We start from the raw sequence: 20,785 nt of genomic DNA, 5'->3' as shown, positions 1-20,785 counted from the left end.
GCCTAGACGCAACTGGTTAACTGCAGAGACCACCTTTCTCCTCTATGACCACCAAATGTATTCTGCTTCTAACACCTCAGTACTTTGCTTCATATATGTGGGAAATTCTCCCATGTAAAGGTATTTTGGGAAAATGTCTTAAAGCAAGTGCTGAAACAGTCATGTCACTTAGCATGCAGGGTGGTGGCGGAAGAACAACAAAACACGACTAGGAAATACAAAAAGCATGTTGGCACTATAGTGAAGGCAGCAATTAGGTGGCTACCGATGCCATTATTAACTCTACCTGAGAGAGAGTTTAGATTTCTGACACAGTACAACAGCCGAGAGGAGACAGCTTTAAATGAGTTACTTCCTTTCATTGCAGGGTTCTTACTTTTTTTTAAACCTCTTGTTTCCTTCCCCCAAGCCTGAATTCCAGTTACTAGGCTAATACAATGTTTCACCTGTGAAAATGTAAGGCTCCAATGTCACTATGCATGGAGTGTTCCATGCATATACATTAAAACTGACTCCAGTTCTGTTGCCAAGAAACTGCAGAAGGAAAGGGTTTTCCATCCTCTTATTTATAAAACAACCACTTTGTCTATGGGAGACAAATGCAATCTCTCAAGTCCCCTTGTGTCTTGTTCTCATTTTTTAAAGGAACAGAGAAAGATGGTAGAGAGTGGCTGAAAGTGGATGCCAGCTCCATTTTTTATATGCCCTTGAAAATAAGATGGAAAACATGATTTCCGTAACCCACTGCTCCAGTGTTTGTTACTCTTTCAAGCTGAAGATTCTAATCCCCAAGGCTTCCCTCTTTCAAGCAAAAATGAAAAAATGCCCCATAAAAATTACTCTTTGATTTTAAAAGATTATTCTAAGTAGCAAGGAATAATTTACAAGGAATGCCTGTATTCAATGTGGGGTGACATGCCAGGTCTCTATTCTGTTCTGCATTGCTCCAAGGCCTGAACATGTACATAAGCACAAATATGTGCCCACGTGCGCACACAGAGCCCCCAAAATGGCACAATTTATTGTTGGCTTAAAAAATGCTTAAAATTAGGGCCAGGGGATAAGAAACTTAAAAAATATATACTGGCAAAAGGAAATAAGCAAAAGAATAGCCTTGTTTAAAAAGAAAGTGAAAAACAGGTGCATGAACTTTTTTGACCACAGTACAAAGAGGGAGCTTAGAAAGCAATGAAGCCATTAAGTGAAAGGCAAGGTCAGGGCTAAATTTGTAGATTTAACTTGCAGGCAATTTCTACTAACATGAAATACTTAAATACATTTTTGAAATCTCTCTCTCCTTCTAATGCTTGGCCTACCTCATTTACTAAAGGATTAAAAACTATGTTTCTCTTTACAGCTTGTTACACAGTAGAATCTTTCTGCAAACTGAGAAAATTGATTGCCTTACACCAATTTTTCTGCACATATAATTGATTTTTAATTTGTTGTCTTATTTCCGAAAGGACTTGACAATAAACTCCAGTCTATCACACTACTGACTTCTTTAAACAACAGTTTGAGTCAAAGGCTGTTGGGAGCCTATCACAGGAAGAACAGTTCAATTTCATTAATACTTAAACAGCAGGCAAATTTTACCTGAATGCACATTTCCCTCTTGTAATATTAAGGACTGGTTTTTACCATGGACCATTGTAAGAATACGTAACATGAGTGAGTAATATGTGTATTATTTATGTGTAATAAGCCAAACTCTTTATTTCTCTTATTTTTCCTACTCTCATATCTAAGAACTAAGTTGTTCATAGGAAACAGTACCAATTTAGTATGAAATTAGAGGAAGAGTAATCAGAGAAAAATCTACTTTGATTCCATTTAAAATTAGTAGTACCCATTATGTGTTGCACTAAATATGGCATGTCTATATTTTAGGTTCCAAGAAAACTGTAAAAATTTTCAGGCTAAGATTTCGTTAGAAAGTGAGAATGTCAATGTTATGATTCAATTTACATAAATGTACAATTACATAAAACAATGTACATACCTAAACAAAGATGCAAAGAGAGCACAAAACCAGAAAACTGAGAACCGACATCTAACAGTAGGAAAATTTGCATAGATTTTACAAAAGAAGAAAATGAATAGATTCATATTAGATTAACTACTGGATTCTCCTATCAACAACATTTTCTGAATGATTCCATAAAATGCTCAACAACTCTGGAAATCTGACTATTCTTAAAATAAACACCATACAATTAAGCCTTGCCCTGTACTGAAGATATAAAATTAAAACTAAACACTAAGATTATGGACATCACAGTGGGCCTTAGGAGACTCTCTTCCGGTCACTATCCCATCCCCTGCTCTCACCTCCACAGCCTCCTGCTGCTGCAAGAGCTTCTCTTTGGTTTCGCAGTGGATTCCATTTTCTACAGCTGCCACACAAACAGTAAATAAAATTCACTGTATTTCTGCCACACTAAGCAGCTCTGTTTTCTGGCACATCCAGATGCCTGGCTTGAAAAGAGTGTACGATGAAAACAATGTTTTCTTGAGCAGACATTCCAAAAGGAGCACAACAAAGGCACCTGAAGGCACCGCTGAGGGAAGACACCGTGAAAACAGCTGTGTAGATTCTGTGTCAGTCAGTCCTTGACCAGCCACACGGGATTCATTGGATTACAAATATTCAGAAAATTAGTTTGCTGTGCCATGTCAATTTTGAAAGAAGGATTTCATTTATATTTATGATAAACTGAGCTTTGAATTGAAGGATGGGTTAGATGTTTTAAAATTCATGAGTTTGAAAATCCATATACATGACCATTTAAGGGTTATTGCCACCAGGGGTTAACTGTCTCTGGGTAAAATTTTCAGAGGTTATTTGTACCTATATTGTTCCCCTCAATGTATTACATGAAAACTGATATAACATATGTAAAGACAAGCACATTTCAAGATAAAAATTACAGTGATCGGCCTGGCCGGTGTTGCTCAGTGGTCAAGCATCGACCTATGAACCAGAAGGTCACAGTTCGGTTCCCGGTCAGGGCACATGCCTGGGTTTCGGGCTCGATCCCCAGTAGGGGACATGCAGGAGGCAGCCGATCAATGACTCTCTCATCACTGATGTTTCTATCTCTCTCTCTCTCCCTCTCCCTTCCTCTCTCTAAAATCAATAAAAACATACTTTTTAAAAAAAGTTACAGTGATCCAAGATGAAATGGAAACACTGCAGGAACATCATAGGCAACAATACCTTTTCCTTATGCAGCACCTGGACTTTTGCTGAAAGCTAATTCAACATGAAAAAAATTTCCAAAACAAACACAGCCAAATGGATGGGAATCAAAGGGTGAACTGCACAGCTCAGTGGAGCACCCAATCTTACAACCTTGCGAGTCAGGCCAAACTCCACAAGGAAAACACAGGCCCTGCATTTTAAAAAGAATTCAATTAGCATTCCCAGCATTTCCATAATCAACAGCTGAATGCTAATTAAGAGCACAGCATCAAGCAGCAATGGAATCCCAGTGCAATAAGCAACAAGACAACAGCAGCATTTGCTACCTTCAGCTTGCATGCATAAATAAACAGAATTAATAACTATCCGAGCACAGAAGGGTGACTTAATCCATTTCCATTAGGTGCAGTTCAGCCTGGGGCCTTTGTGTTATATTTAAATGTATTCATCATGTTTAATTAAAAGCCTAATAATCTAGGGTTTTGGGTTTTTTTAAAGAAGTTCTGATTTGTATTTTTGTTTTTCTCTTCATAAGTTCTACTGATTTGGATGGCTTCCTGAAATGGAACAATATTTTTAGCATAATGTAAGTGAAACTGATTAACCATTAATATAACTCTCAAATGCAGCAGCCAGCATTCACTTTGTCTCCATCCTGGCATTTAATAAACTTCATGAACTGACCTAGCATTTCTTCAAAAATGCTTCTCTGATCTGACCCGGTTTATTTAGCCTGAAAGACCTTGCCATGAGCTAGCTACCACAGTGTTTCTCAGTCACTCCACTAAAGCAGAGTTCAGGTGTCACTACCTGGCCTAGGATTCAAAAGAAACTGGCACAAATCTGCCTTAATTCAACAAGATTTAAAGTATCTCAGCTCCCAAGCAACTTCAAAATGAAGCATCACATCTATACACACAGACACTGCCACAGGAATTACTGAGAGAAAATGTGAACTGAAAGGCCTCCCATTGTGTAATTCTAAGGCCTAAGATCTCAAGAATTAGTGCATATCTGGAAGATCTAAGAAGAGGTTAGTGAGAGTATCACTAATAATAACTCGGGAACTTCTTCCAAAAGTAAAACTTTTCAGGTCAGCTTGGGATACGTGCAGAAGTTTTTCTCTTTCATGCTGATGCATAACTATTACAAGTTTTAAAAAGCTGGATTGAGGACAACCTTAATTACAGTGAACAATCCTTAAAAACAATAATCTTCAACGAAGCCTCGTCAATGTTCCTCAAGCCCCTCACAGACAGAGACTTCCTCTTTCCCAGACATGATTCCCACTATGAATAAATTCTCCCTCTTAATAATTTTTACAAACCAGGAGGGCAATCGCATCAGAAATAAAGGCTGACGAACGAGAGCTGGTGATGACAACACAGACCGAGCACAGGACTAAGTACCAAGATGGTGTGAAGGGGAGCCGCGGTTCCAAGGGGCAGTCCCTGCTCCTTGGGGGAGGACAAGTGCTCTAAGCCCCGGAGAAGGTCAGGACCTGGACTGGCGAGGCAGAGACCAGCCCGCTCCCCAACAGTTCCCGGAGGAGCCGGGAGTTTGCGAGCTGCCCGTTCACAGCCCAGCTGAGGGTTCCTACCAACCCTCTCAGTGTTCACGTCAGATACATGCAAAGGCAAACGTCGACACCGCTGTAGTCAGATCGCGCTCATATACCAAAGGCAATGACGTTTAAAAAATAACTAGAGTGAAGAAAAAAAAAAATAACTAGAATGTCCAAGTACATAGAAAACTGAGAGGGGAAAAAGGCAAGGGAGGGCCATGCACCTATTTTAGTTGGGGCGCATTTGTTCTGCTTACTCCTGTGATTCCTGGGTGAGAAAGTGTGGTAAATTCACCAGGAGGCCACACGCACGCACACAGCAGGCGTTTTCTCACAGCCCGAACCAGGCTAGGTCAGGAGTCCTTGTTGGTTCATGTGCCTATTGCCACATGAAAGTGCTCAAAGAGCTCACCTGGATGCCTTCATCAAAAGCTTCCTTCAGCTATCAATTATTCAATCACTCTCCCTCATTCATTTTTGAGGTTTTGGAAAGTGAAGCTGAACTTCACATAAATAAGGGCGCCCTGCGACCCCTAGGCCCTGCAGGCTGGATGACCAAAACATCTCCAAACTTCCACTGAAACATTATCTTGGACCATTATCCTGTACTTGGAATGTGCAGCACTCTGGAGTCCTGTTTCACTTGTCAGATTAAAGCTGGGCTTTTTCCAACATGTGAGACTCCCCCCTTCCCATCCCTCTCCCTGCTCCAAGTCCCCATGCAGCAGCAGTGGGGACACAGTCCGCATCATGCCCCATATAAGCAGGGGCTACAGGAAAAGGAAGCCAGCTTTCTTTTAAGCAGGAATTTTAAAATTCCTAAGGGAATGAAAGGTCAAGGCAGAACTTGAGGGAGAAAGGAGAGGGCTGTGGCTAGTGAGGAGCCAGGGAGGCATCATCAGGGAGGAACACTAAGGCAGAGGAGAGGCGAGGCCGAAAGGGAAGGAGGGAGCAGCCCAAGACCTGGGAGAGTAAGGACAGGAAGCCCTTATGGTGGTACGTGTATCTGACAAGGGCATGCAGACCGGTCACATTCTGTGCATCCATTCCATCCTTTCATCTTGTCTTTCTTCTACAAAGGCTTGCAGAATTTTAAATTTTTATCAATCAAATCTCTTATCTCCTCACATAAGTAGTCTACAGTGAAAAACAACATCAAATGACTTTTCAAAATAAGTAAGTTTAACATCTTTACTTTGGTCATTGTCTGAACAATCTCAAATGTTCAAGATGTTTCCATTTCTTCTGTAATAACATAAGATTTTAAAATTTTTAACTTCAAACAGCACCACCAACTTCACAGAAGTCTGATAAACTTGATAAACTTAGAGTCTTAAGGGAACTACTATTACCCAACCTTCAAGGGCAATTTTAGGCCATCTCCGAGGCATCCTAGATTTCCCCACTCCTCTCACTCACCACTTCCACCTGTCACTGCTGCCGCACTAACAAGTCACAGTCTTGGACCTGGACTCCCACAACAGCCCCCAAAGCCTACTCTCCACTCAGCACAATGCACCCACTGGCAGACTGAGCCACTCCTCTACTCAGAATCTGTAGAGCAAACAGCAAGGTGATGACCACAGGTCCACTAGCCACATCTGATCCGCCCCCTGCAGGACCCCCTCCAGACCCTACTCTGTTCTCTTCAGCACAGGTGCCACCACTTGGCATATACTGATTTACAGGTGGTCTTCCTCTTAAAACGTAAGCCATATGAGGAGGGACCTGTGATATGGCTCCAGGCACATTACAAGCACCCAATAAATACTGCTGAAAAAATGAAAGAGCGGGATCATGAGAGCAAATAAAATTTCTAAGCACTCTTTCTTAGCATATTTTATTTATTTATTTTTTAAACATATCTTTATTGATTTCATAGAGAGGAAAGGAGGGGGGGAGAGAAAGAGATAGAAACATCAGTGATGAGAGAGTCATTGTTCGGCTGCCTAGCCTGCAACCCGGGCATGTGCCCTGACCGGGAATCGAATCCCGATCTCCTGGATCCTAGGTTGATGCTCAACCACTGAGCCACGCGTGGCCGGGCTCTTAGCATATTTTAAAATATAGGTGAGAAACTTACAATCAATATGTGTCTCAGTGCCTGCCTTCATTTTAATTTCACTCAACCTAAAGGGCAAATGTCAAGCGGTAACACTCATATTTGCAAAAGCACAAGAAATCTCTAAGATTTTCTGGCAATACCTTTCAAAAGTCACAAGATGGGGATGTGGCTTCATGAGAACTCTGCCGAGACAGGAATCGTGGGTTTGTACACCTCTATTTGTGGGCACATTTCTATCTCCCCACCTTCTTTAATGAGCCATGATAACAGAATGCATATGGAAGATCCAATGTATTTGATCAACTCTATGCTTCCTGTTTTTGACTAATGTCCTTCAGCAGGTTAGGGATCCTGCCAGCCTTCAAAATAAAAAAAGTTACCAGCCCTACTCTAGGTTATGTATCAACTGGTTTTTTAACATGCTTGTGTTTTAAAATAGGGAGGTGTCAAACACTAGCTTGCACCAAAAACCAACCAACAAACCAAAATGAACTTTAAGAGTAACTATCAATTTCCTCTCTTTCCATAAAACCTGCGAAAATCTTTACCATTATGCATGGAATCTAAGTTTACTAAAATTCAAGACGTTCTGGCCCAGCCGAGCGTGGCTCAGTGGTTGAGCATTGACCTGGGATCCAGGAGATCGCGGTTCGATTCCTGGTCGGGACACATGCCCGGGTTGCTGGCTCCATCCCCAGTCGGGGGCCTACAGGACGCAGCCGATTAATGACGACTCTCTCATCATTGATGTTTCTGTCTCTCTCTCTCCCCTTCTCTCTTCCTCTCTCTGAAATAAAGATATTAAAAAAAAAAAAAAAAAAAAAAAAAAGACTTTCTGTATAGTCCTGAAGCTTAAAGGCTCTTTCCCTTGACTGGTGGATGCCATGGTCAGTCTGTACACATGACTGAGTCTTTGGAATAAGCCCTTTCCTGTCTAATAGCAAGAGGTCACACATTGAGAAGCAAACACCTAATGACCCAACCACAAGGCGCACTCCCGCCCGAGCTCACCATTTCATCCTCGGTCCAGCACTTTTCGATCAGCTTGGGCACAGGCTTCTTGACCAGGCGCTGCAGAGCTTTGCCAGCATCATAACCGCTTTCATGTAGCTAAAACAACAACAATTTCAGTTAGTTAACTGCACCAAATAATAGAACTGGAAGCAAATCAATAAAGGGGAGGCCTGCATTTACTCTTAACAGAAGGCCTGTTAACTGGGCACACAGACTCACAATCATTTTAGTCAGCATGATAATTTGTTCTCATCCAACCACCCTCCAAGTTCCGGCAGCTCTGAGAGGGAGACAGGTAAGGCAGGGAACCTTTTGGCAATGATAGGAATAGAGTTAAGAACAATAGTAACAAAAATTTACTGAACAGCTGGCCTGGCACAGTGTTAAGCACACTCCATGCACTCATTATTTTTCTTACTCCAATTCTCTCACTTACACTTACGGAGTAGGTGTCATTATCACCCATTTTACAGATGAGGACACTAAGGCAAAAGAAGGTCAAGTAAAGTGCTCATCACACTAAGCCAGTAGGCAATGGAGCCCAAACTCAAACCCAGCCAACATGATCCCTGCTCTGCCCCATTCTCCCCAAAGAAGCCTAATGACACACTAGATTATGCTCTATCCCGTAAGCATTTAAGTCTTTCGACTGTAGTAATTTCACTAAAAAAATTTCAAGTACCTAAAGTACAAAAGCTTTTAAAAGAAACAAATAATTCTGTAATAGAATAATGATAATTCGGTACATATGAACAAAGATGCTGGTTTATATACACATTCTAATGAACTTTTCTCACTCCATAACCTTTTCAATGCCAGGCAGTGCCTCTGTCTCTGGCAAACACACTTCGTTTGGTTCCTTTGACCCCACTCACTCCTAGTCCCTGAATCTCAATTTGCAGATAATGGAGAGAAGTAGCAGGCAGAAAGATCCTCGTGCTCAATCTGCCTTTCCAAACTGTGGCCATCCCTCCAAAATTCTCACTGGAAATCTGCATTTCCCTCACAGGTCTATTTCTCTGATACAAGAATCTGTTTTGGCTAAGGCTTGTATTTCCGGTGCCTCACACGGTCTGTACCATAAAGTGATCCAACAGAAGAGATACCTGTTAAATTAATTAATAAATGCCTTTAACTAGTGTCCTTAGGTAGCCTCAACCAAAATCTAAATCTCCATTTATTTGAATTCAGCCTTCTGTAGACTGAGAGCCTATTACATTCCAGGTACCATACTAGCCCTGGGGAGACAGTAGTGAACAAAACAGGCAGAAGCATCCCTGCTCTCATGGAGTACACATTCTGATCTTTTCACCTGGGCTTCAACCCATTATTTGAACAATTGACCAGTATTTGCTGAACACTCAGTACAAATAAGGCACAAACTTTATTAGGTCACAGTTTTTATTTCAAGAAATCTCACAAACTAGTGGGGATGTGTTATGAGGATACAACACATACAAGATGACAAGATTAAGTAGGTTGTAGCAAAGAGCTGTGAACTCACAAGAGGGGAGAGCCCTGTGTTTCTTCTCTTTTAATAGGAGAGTCATAAGAAGGGAGTACAGACTGCCTTCCTAGCAACTGCTGTAGCACCAGGGCTGGGCGTAAGCCTGCGATAAATATTTGTTGCATGAAATAAATATTTGAAACATACACAGCAAGTTTCTCTTCTATTAAAATGTTATTAGAAGGGATATCACAAATACTCATTTTCATTGCTCATTCATTGAAATAGAATGTACTACAAATTAAAACGTCCTCAGTATTCTCACAGCTTAGAGGACCCCAATTTATTTTAAATCCAGACTGTCCAATGAAGTCAAGGCTATATGTTAATTATAACAATAAGTAAGCTACCTTAAAACAAGACAAAACACCTACAATGGTCAATGCTGGATCCTGCTTTGGTGGTGGTACAGTGTGCAGGAGTGGGAGTGCAATGGTACAAATGCTACATATTAACTTGTGTATTTTATGACATTTAGCATTAGGCTATTTAAAAAATAAAATAATATACTATAAATACTATACTAAGTAAACTAAATACTAAAAGTACTATATTTTGCAAATGCTTGAAAATTATCTAATCTAGTCTTCTTTCAGAAGTATAAAAATAAAGTTAGATTTTCATACTTTGCCTAATATTCAGAACAAGCAGGTTATTTGCCAAATTCTGTAATATAATGAGGATCTATGAGAGCTTAACAACCTTGATTGGAACTGAACAAAAGGGAAAATTGCATGCCTATTTAATTTTTTTAAAAAGCACACATTTTAGTGATAATCTGACATCAATTCAAGTTGATCAAATTATAAATTCTTAATAAAAAGCTCGTGGCAAACTAACAACATTTTACAAAAGGTAATTATAGTACATGGGGTAATTACAGGCAGAAAGGAAAAACAGTGGACTTTGGAACCAGAATATGGATTCAAATTTTAGCTCTACTGCTTAATAGGTGTGTGACCTCAGCAAGTCACTTATCCTCTTTGGACTCCAATTTTGTCACCTTTAAAAATGAATATAATAATAGCTCTCAGGGCTACTATGAGGATAACATTACAAAATTTATGTAAATTGCTTAGGACTGTATCTGGCACAGAGTATGCTAACAAAGTGTTAGCCATGTATTTCTGAAAGGAAAGAGAAAAGAATGAAGCAGCCTGATATCAATTTTCATCAGTTTTCTAGATTTAGAGAGTAGCCTTTTCAGACATAGAAAAAGAATCATTAAACTATAAACGAAAACCACTTATGTTTCACATAATTACTCATGTCAATAATTTACAAAACTTGATTAAAACTCTGATTCAGTACATGGAAAATATTTAAAAATTTTAAACTTTATACAGTTGATAACAGGAAATTACCCACAAGAACAGAAAGGCCATTCCAAAAGTGAACGAGTGACTGAAGTTAAATCCGATGGCATTACTCCCTATGGCATTCCTGCCTTTTGATGAACCAAGGAGAACTTTAAGTGAGAGCTGGGAGAAATGTTTTGAAGAACTTACCGAACTTGTGTTTGTGGTTATCTATTTTATCAGAGAGGCTGAAGGCTGCTTCCATTATGCCTTTCAGTTAAATTTCTAGTGAGGTGTTTACTAGAAAAGGAGGCATCTCCCCCTAAACACAGCCCAGCACTCACACTTTCTTAACAAATCTTGATTTGAGATCACACTTTCCCTTGAAGAAGCTGCTGCAATTTCTGTGGTAACCTGAGCTTCCTTCCGCTCTTCTGTTCTCTAAATAGTGGTTAACTCCCCCCTTTCATTTGCTCTACTGTCTGCCTGCCCTATTAAAATATTCCTATTCTTGAAAATATTATATTCCATAACATAAACCCAATAAATATTTAGAGTGTCTACCTCTCCCACCTCTACACAAAGACACATCTGAAAAGTAAAAAGATTATTTACCAACAGTAATGAAATCTTTATGGAACAAAGATAGGGCATTACTGTGCTGTCAGCAATCATGCAGATAGGCCAGCAAAAAAGTTTGGTCAAGGGGCTGTTCCGGCATGTCCTCTTGCTAGGAAACCGAAAGGAGCGTTTCTAAATAGTCCCCTCTTCTTCTTAAATAAATGAGTAAATAAATGAATAAATAAATATATTTTTAATCCTCACCTGAGGACATGTTTATTGATTTTAGAGAGAAAGGAAAGGGGGGAGGGGGAGAGAGAAAAACATCAATGTGAAAGAGAAACAGTGATTGGTTGCCCCCCATAAGCACCCCAACTGGGGATCGAACCTACAACCTAGGTATGTGCCCTGACCGGAAATCAAACCTGTAACCTTTTGGTGGGGACAATGCTCCAACCAACTGAGCCACCTGGCCGGGTTCCACCTACTGTCTTGCTTGATGTATCACACACAAGTCACCTTCTTCTTAATGTTAAAAACATTTATTTCCTCTTTCTAGGAATCCTGTCTGAGAAAATTCTGAAAGCTTTACATCTTTTTAAAAATATGTATATATCTTTATTGATTCAGAGAGAGGAAGGAAGAGGGAGAGAGAGAGAGGTAGAAACATCAATGATGAGTCATCATTGATCGGCTGCCTCCTGCACGCCCCTGACTGGGGATCAAACCCGCAATCCAGGCATGTCATGTGCCCTGACCGGGTATCGAACCATGATCTTCTGGATCCCAGGTCGATGCTCAACCGCTAAGCCATACCTGGCCGGGTGAAGTTTTACATCTTTAAAGAAATACTTTAATTATATTTTACTAAAGATATACTTTTAATATACTAACAGTGTTACGGTCCACATAGCTTCACAAGAATGAAGATTATCTTTTGAGCACTCTGGGGGAAATTACTGGAGTTCAGGATATCCTTCACTCCTTCCACAAACATTTATTGAGTATCTGTGCCAGATACTATTCTAAGTCCTAGGGACAGACACAGCTGTGAACAACACTGGTAATGAACATTGGAAATGCACGACTGAGAATGGGGTAACCTGTGAGAAGCAGTTTAAAGTACTGATTCCGTATGACATCTAACTAAATGCCACATCCAAACTCTAGGATCCTAAAAGGCTGGGTTCCACCTACTGTCTGTGCTTGATGTATCACACACAAGTAAACCCTTCTTGAAAGGGGTTTGTTTTCCAGATGATTATGAAGATTTTGTTTCTTCAGACTAGGGCCAAAATAATGTTTGAGGAAGAGCTAAACTGGGTATTTCAACTGTATTTCTCATGTAAATTAGAGTTGCTAAGTTTACCTAAGTACTAGCTATCCTAAATTTGTAAAAATTATCATTAAAAACATTCTCCTCTAATCCAGCATCTAGCTCTGAAGAATTAGAATAATCTCATCTCGTGATAAATATTATGTGGGTTTCAAATGTTAAACAACTGATCATGACCACACAGATACATAGAGAGAGAGAGCGAGAGAGAGGGAATTCAGTTCAGGCTTCCAAAAACTGCTAAACTAAAAGGTCCGTTAATATGGATAAGATTTTCTACCACTTCCCTAAAGAAATTGCTTCAAGAAACTGCAGTGAGGACAGGGTGGGGGTGGGAGGATGAACCCTCAAATGCCTTACAGCTTAACTTTATAGCCTTGGGAAAGCAACTGAAACAAAATAAATAAACCCATCTGTCCATTTTGCAGCCGAGCCAGGCTGGTGAAACCTGGGATTAAATGCAACTTTAACGTGGAGGGCAGAGACCCGCACTGTTCTGGAGCCACCGGGAAAGGATCACTGCAAAAGGCAGGGCCCAAGACACAGCATCTTCACTCAATCAGCTTTCAGTCTCTGCAAGCTGCTGGGGCGAGGAGCACTTATCTTACACCGTTCCCATCACCCTGCCCGCCACTAAAGCAGGATGTCATTCAGCAGAAACCACTGCTTTCAAAGTCGTCAGCGCAGGGGCGGGCCTGTGCGTGTGTGCTCGCATGTGTGTCTAATCTGCCAATCAGGGCGCCCGGGACTTGTCAATCTGATTCCATGTTGCTGAACTGCAGGGCTGCTCTTCTACACAGGTAAAGCCCATCGTCCCCTAAGGCACAGGTCAAGATCTGCGGACTCGGATGCAAAATGGAAATGCTTCACCAGTCCACGAGCCCTTCCAGGCACTCTTTTGTGGCACTGTCCTTGTTCTGCTGATCTCCAGCACTGTGTCGGCTGGTCCCCTGGGCCTGCTCCACAGAATCCTCAGGTGCTGCTCTTTCGTTCGCCCTGAAAGAACTAACAGGAACTCCTCCCCCATCAAGGATCCTGCCCTGCCACACCTTCCGGTGCCCACTCGATCCAGTGGGACACGTCAGCCTCAGAGGCAGGCCGCTCACATTCTCTCTGCCTTCCATTCATTCAACAAAGACTTATGGAGCACCTCCTCTGCCAGATACTGTGCCAGCAGAGGACAGGAGCGAACTCGCAGAGCAGACTTGCTAGCGGACTTTGGTGCTAGGTCAAGAGCAGCCTCTGAATAACCATCTCCTGGTTTGGTTCCACTGTAACAAACGCAACTGCCACACTGCGGCACACAGAGCCAAAGACACTGCCACATCTAACTGGACCCATTCAGCCACTTTTATAAAAAGCTCTGCAGGCCTCTGGGTGCTCAGCAACCGCTTCTACACGGACTGCCCCATAGTCAATGCCTTCTGTAGCCTAGTGAACACAGCGCAGGACCTGAGGCAGGAGACAGAGTCTCTTGTGAGCTGCTTTGTCACAAACCAGCTGGGCTGAGGTTTTCATCTATCCAATGGGCCTCACACCACCATCCCTCAGCTGTGTCAAAGGACAATGGAAAGCACTAAATGAGACACATTGTGACAAGAGACTCTGAAATATCAGAGGACTATAAACTGTACAGTGATATCACCATGGGGAGTAATATTTTACGTACATGGCTCTTACCTAAGACTATTCAAACAGGCAGGGGTTCAATCAAGCCAACACTACTGGTGACCACACATCCTCACTTGTCTCCTTATAGCCTCTGACCTTGCTGTTATCAACAGGAAGAAGGGATCATGCACCAGAAGAAAAACACATTTCTGCATAATTGCCCAAGTTAAATCTACTCCCTCACTCTGTCTGACAAATCATTCCCTGCTTATTACTTTCTATAATTTAATATATATAAGTGCTTTACTGGCAAGCTTCTCGAAAGAATAAATAATACTTAATGACTGCCTACAGTTTAATTAACTCATGATTGAACTTCTCATGGATTGCTATAAACATTAAATTATATCCTTCCTCAAAGCTACCATGATGGAAATCTTGTTTCAAGCTTTAACTCTCCTGCCTAAACAATTCTGAAATTTCAGCAAATCTGTATATTGGACAGAGGTGAGAGAATCAACCTTAATGCCTGGTTATAAAGTGTGTTATTTTACAGAGCAAGGACGAGGTCTTAATTTAAATAAGATTGAGAATGTGCACATGCCCCAGCACCTCATTTATATTACAGCAATCATTAAACATCTCTGGGTCTCAGGCAGTCTTATTAGCATAAACTGCATATTACCACAAGGTTTCAAGTTTCCACTCTGGCTCCTCATCTTAGCTGCCATTTTCTGTGTGTGACGTTGCAAATAAATTTTCTTTCTGGCATGGCTCAGCTGTCAGGCACCTCTGTTCTATAATGAACCCACGAATTACATCTCCCTGCTCTGACATCTCTGGTCTCACACATCAAAATATTGTTCTTCAATTGTAATTTATAACTTAATTTAAATGTCTCTTTTACTGTGACCTTTTTAGATCAAATGGCACTGCATCTGGCGGTTTCTACTACACCAAAGCATCCTTTCACAATTATAGCCATTATAATAACTGTAGAAAAAACCTGAGTCAGACTGCATTCACACTAAATATTAAATAATTGCAGTCCATTAAGAATGACAATAGATTTCAAGTATTTTATTCTGCAAAATATGCTATTTATTTGCAAGAAACTTAGAAAGAAAAAATGTGGGATTTAGAAGAGATCTTGAAATTCTCTGTATAGTTTTAATTGTTTAAACCATTAACATAAATTGAGAAAGATCCTGCTGAAATCTGCCCGAGACAAAACTTTAATTTTTTTTTCTCATAATGCATGATTCACAGGTGTCAATATAGTATTTTCATTCATACTTTCATCACTGAATGACCTAGTACCGAGCTCAGAATAGGATACATATCTACATTAAGAAACTATAACTAAAACTAAGAACACAATCTTTATTTTTGTTTGGCCACTGTTACCCCAAGTAATGCTATAAGCACTAGAAAGGCTAGGTTTGGCTAAATACTCTTATGGGAGCACATTTTAGAGATAATGGCAAAGACAAGAAATTTAACTGCTTGAGAGTAATGGTTGAGGGAAAGATCTAGTTAATTTTCAGAAGGAAATACATAGTTGCTGAACCAACCCTCCCGCCAACACTGAGTACCAACGGTGTTCACGAAGTATGCCAGCCCCTGGAGTCATAGAGGAGACAGGAGGGGGACCAAAGTGTGCTGAGATGAGATGTGCTAGGAACAGTATTAGGTCTTTGTGTGATTTCATCATTCCTCACACCACTCTTTTGTGGCCAGAGTGCTAAAAACGAGGAAACAAAACTGAAAGCCTCAGTATCTAGCTCCAGGCCACTTCCCAAAGTAAGCAGCAGGGAGAGGATTCTCACATAAATCTGTGTTCTAGGAAGAAGCTGAGACAGTCCTGGAGCAGCACAGGACGGGTGACCTGTGGCTATGAGGGGCTCAGGGCTTCCCCAGCGGCTGTGACCAGGGTAAGAGTGTGTCGGCAGGAGGAGGGAACCAATAGCTCAGAGAGGAGGAAAAACACACACATAAAATAACAAGATTAATGCTATCATTAAAATACAGAGCGCCAATGAACGCTGACTAGGGTGACATTTACTCTGTCTTGAGAAACCAAGATGACTTCACAGAGCAGGTTTTGAAAATCAGCCATCAGTATAATGTGACTATTCCTGGCCATGCTCAATAAAAGTAAAAAGGAAAGAACAATGGAGACGGAGGACAGAAGAAACACTCACAGTTGTTAAAGACGAGAGAGAGGCTAGAGATAAAGGTGACAGAAGCAGGGTTAGAATCCTGAACAGTGTTCAACGACCTATCAGAGATAAAGAGAGCTATCACAACAGTCAGCGTAAGGAGAGGCACAGACAACAAGAAAGCAAAACCAAGAAATAAAAGGGAAATTCAGCCTAGACCGAAAGAGCTGACGGCCAAACAAGGAAGCACATAATCTGACCAGGAGAAAACAAAGGGACGGCAGAAATGGGGGACTGAAAATCTGTGCAGAGGAGACGAAGGGGCGGCAGGCACCTTTGAAGAGGGTTCCTGAGGAAGAACCTGTAATTCCAGAAAGTGAAGTGAAAGCTGCCCTGAAAGTACTGGGAAGAAATAAATCACCAGGGTAGCTGGGATACTGATTTAATTATTTCATCAAAACCCTAAGACAAAAAAAAGCCACAAAGACTGAATCTGTTAAAATCCTAACATGTCAACAAATATGGAAAACATTCTAGGCCTACAGACTAGAAACGTTCCAAATACATCCCAATCTTCAAAAACGGAGATGCCAATTAGTGCATCCTATAGTAACTATATCCTGTCCTCAAGTTTAAATTATTATGTATATAAATGTATGACGGTGCGCTTATTAATCTGTAGGTGATAACCTTATTTACCTCATGAAATTGTTATGAAGTTACATTAATTCATTCATAAAAAGCGTTTAAACTTTTGCCTAACATATAAGCACTAGATCAACAACAAATACATTTTAATTTTATTATTGTTATTAATTTTGTTGTTAATGACATCAGGCAATTGACCAATAGTTGGTATCTAATAAAATGGAAATAACAGTGATAAAACTATGGTCCTGTGCCTAGTTCAAAATTCAGTCAAAAAGCTGAGGGTGAGAGAAAAATGGCTTAGCGAAGGCAAATAGAAAAATAAACAAAACAAGGCAAAAACACAAGAAAAAAAAGAATGTGTTGTGCTTCATGAAAGCTTAAGGCTACACTAAAATGAGGAGCTTTTAGGAAAACTAAGGCTAAATTCTTACCACCTTATGCTGATCAGACCTGGGGAGTGTTACTTTAGTGGAGGTAGCACATTTAAAAGATGTACAGAGAGAGCTCACCACAGGAGAAATAAAATGGTTATGTATAAAAAATGGCTACTGCTATACCATGAATGAAACTTGAAAACATGACCTTCAGTTAAAGAAGCCAGACACAAAGACCACATAGTGTACAATTCCATTCATATGAAATGTTCAGAATACACAAAGCCACAGAGAGGGAAGCTGGAATAGAGGCTGTGTGTGGGGGGGGGGGTGGTGACTAATTAGTACAGATTTCTTTTTGGGGTGTGAAAACGGTCTAAGGTTGACTGTGGTAGTGTTTATACAAATCTGTGAACATACTAAAAGCCATTAATTTGTACACTTTAAAGGGGTGAAATATATAGTATACCAATTATGTATCAATAAAGCCATTATATAAAAGAAAGGAGATAAAAGAAAGGAATGGCTAAAGAAACTTGAGAGTGGTTCACATGAGAAAGCAAAGTGGGGGCCAGAACTGGAAATAGCTGCCTTGGGAGCAAAGACAGTTCTGTTAAAATTATCACAGGTGAAACCACTGCCACAATCGGTAATGAAGGTGCGGTTACCAGAGTCGCTACTCTAAGTGGCCTTCTGCCTCCCCACCTGCTCCTGAGAAAGTCATGTTTAGAGGAAAGTACAAAGTGGGGCATAAAGTTCAACTTTAAGTCAAGTTAAAGATTATCTAAAAAGACACAAAATATTAAAACACTAGGTTTAAAAAGTCATCTTCATCCAAATGAAACAAAAATATTAAATCATGTATTTTATGTTAAAAATGTTGTTGCCTGGAGCTTCTGAACAGAAGTGAATTTATGACATTCTCAGCCCAAAAAGAGCCACATTGGTAAATTTCTAAACAATTTTCAAAACAAAAGTTTAAAATGTTCCTGATTGGTCCAAGTACAATAAATAAAAACTCAAATTTATATATTATGATGCTGATAATCAGCTGAAAAGGTGCTGATTATCTCAGGAAGCTCCCACTGCATGGTCTCCTCCACCTTCACTCATGCTGTAATGAACATAACGCCGCAGACTCCAATATCCTGTTATAACATAAATGCAGCAAGGTGCCTGTCAAGATTGATTTATATAAGGTGCTGTTCTAAAATTTACTAGATCTCCTTAAAAAGAAATCATATAGCATATCGACTTTTCCCATTACTGTTTCAACATCAAAACCCCGAGACAAAAAATACCATCCTATAACCATTTAATCAACAAATCAAAACCTGAGAGAGAGAAACTACCATCCTATAACCATTTAATCATAACTGATCTGAATGGAAAAACAGTAAAAAGAGAAGCATGTAAGTAAAGAGTGTGGTGTGGAAAGAATGTCAAAAGACTCCTCATCATATTTTTAGACAAACTGTAATAAAAAGGCCTCCTGGCAATGCTTTAATGGGAGCTGGAAAATACTTGACATTCATTAAAGTCCTAAGCATTGCAAAGCTGATCCAGGGCCAGATGCTTTAGTGAGGTCCATTTATGATGAACAAATAGAAACTCCAACAGAAAGTCTACAGACTTAATATTTTGGAATAAAGAAGAGAAAGATGAAAAACAATCCTTCGAATAGGCCTACCTGCATACTCTGCTAAGGCAACTTTATACCACCAAGTTCTGGATGATCAAATGTGAGTTGGACTTGCACTTGACTTACTTATTCAATCATTCAACAATTATTTAGTGCCTTTCTACCATATACCAGGCATTGAGCTATGGCTCAGAAAACAAAAACAATTAATATTCAATGGTTAACAAACAGTGGTATTTATAGATCAGAGATAAAAAACTAACTAGTAAGTTATTGGAAGCCTTGAATCCTTGTTGAAGGAGATGTGGCTATGCATAAATAAAGCAGCAAACAAATATATACTCTTTTGAATATGTAAAAAGCTTAATTCAAATGTCTAACAGCAATCCATATTTCAAGGAATAAAACTGTCCAGAAAGAGGTGAAATCTTAGCTGCATGTTTATAAGTTGTACATATATATATATACGTGTGTGTGTGTGTGTGTGTGTGTGTGTGTATCTTCAGTGTTAGAGAAAGTAAACATAAAAATGCAAATAATTCTGTGTGAAAGAGAAGTCATTGTATTAGGAAATGAGAAAGATACCTGAGCACAAAGAATGAAATCTAACATCAATTTAGTAAAAATAAGTCAGCATATTTTCTAGAAAACCATAGTCTGAAACTATAGGGCTCTGCTATAGTTTCTACATATTAATATAAATGTCTATTTTGTAAAAGGCCAAATAAATGCACGCATTTAAAATTAGTCCCACTGGAATGAATTTGGCTATCTATATGTTACATAGCATTATGTCTACAAAGTATATGTAAGCTAAAAATGTACAGAGGAGGCTAGGAGAAACATAAACCTGGAGCAATAGACACAGAAATATTTCTATCTAAGATTTTTCCAGAGGGAGCACCACTGCTTTGACATATTTTGATATAATATTACTTAACATAACATAAAATAATAAATAAAACAATTTTGCATTTATAGGTGTTCCCAGTTTAAAATAGTGAAATATAATAAAACTTATCTTCGCTGATGTACATTAAGGAGCATGTCCATTGCCACTAAGAACACCCTACTCTTTAGGTAAAAGAGGCCAACACATTTATTACATCTTCTTCCTCTACATCTGTTCAAAAGTGTTTTTTATATAAGTAAAAAGAAATACATTTAAACATGAATGAGCAAACAAACCACAACTGTGCACCTAACTACTATGCAAGTTCACCACTAGACCAAAGGTAAAAATAAGATATCTATATATTAACTACTTCTGTGTTCTCCAATGAAAGCTCTGCTATTAAAAATATATACAGCTCTGGCTGGTGTTGCTCAGTGGTTAGAGCACTGGCCTGTGTACCAAACAGTCTCAGGTTTGATTCCCGGTCAAGGGCATATACCTCGGTCATAGGGTTCGCTCCCAGCCCCCCAGTCGGGATACATGCGGGAGGCAGCCAGTCAATGTCTCTCTCTCACATCAATGCTTCTCTCCCCCCCACTTCCATTTTCTCTGAAAAGCAATGGAAAAATTATCCTCAGGTGAGGATTAACAAAATAAAGAAAAAGAAAAACAAAAGAATGTACACATGTGGCTCAAATTTTATACAACCTGAGAATCACCTGCATTAAATTAAAATGCACTAAACACTCCAAACAAAAGATAGAGCTTGCCAAACTGGATAAAAAAGCAAGAAACAATCAAAGAACTAAAGTACACAAGAGATGTACTTTAAATAAAAAAAGGCAATATTCATAATAAGAACCTGAAAGAAAATACACCACACAGACGAGCATGAGAAAG

The 20,785-nt window shown here is 39.8% G+C and overlaps 1 protein-coding gene across 8 annotated transcripts in view; it reads right to left on the bottom strand.

Annotated features, from left to right (window-relative positions):
- The window catches only part of RERE (arginine-glutamic acid dipeptide repeats), a 346,780-nt gene that overhangs the window by 78,028 nt on the left and 247,967 nt on the right, over nt 1–20,785 (bottom strand). For all 8 annotated transcript variants that reach the window (XM_081143853.1, XM_081143854.1, XM_081143855.1 and 5 more), the window contains one exon: nt 7,846–7,944. In XM_081143853.1, coding sequence (XP_080999979.1) covers nt 7,846–7,944 — 99 coding nt within the window. The remainder of the gene's footprint in view (nt 1–7,845; nt 7,945–20,785) is intronic.

Source organism: Miniopterus schreibersii (genome assembly GCF_964146895.1).
Source record: "Miniopterus schreibersii genome assembly, chromosome: 8".
Lineage (NCBI taxonomy): Eukaryota > Metazoa > Chordata > Mammalia > Chiroptera > Miniopteridae > Miniopterus > Miniopterus schreibersii.
The sequence above is the reverse complement of the archived record's forward strand: the minus strand, read 5'-3'. Positions and strand labels throughout refer to the sequence as shown.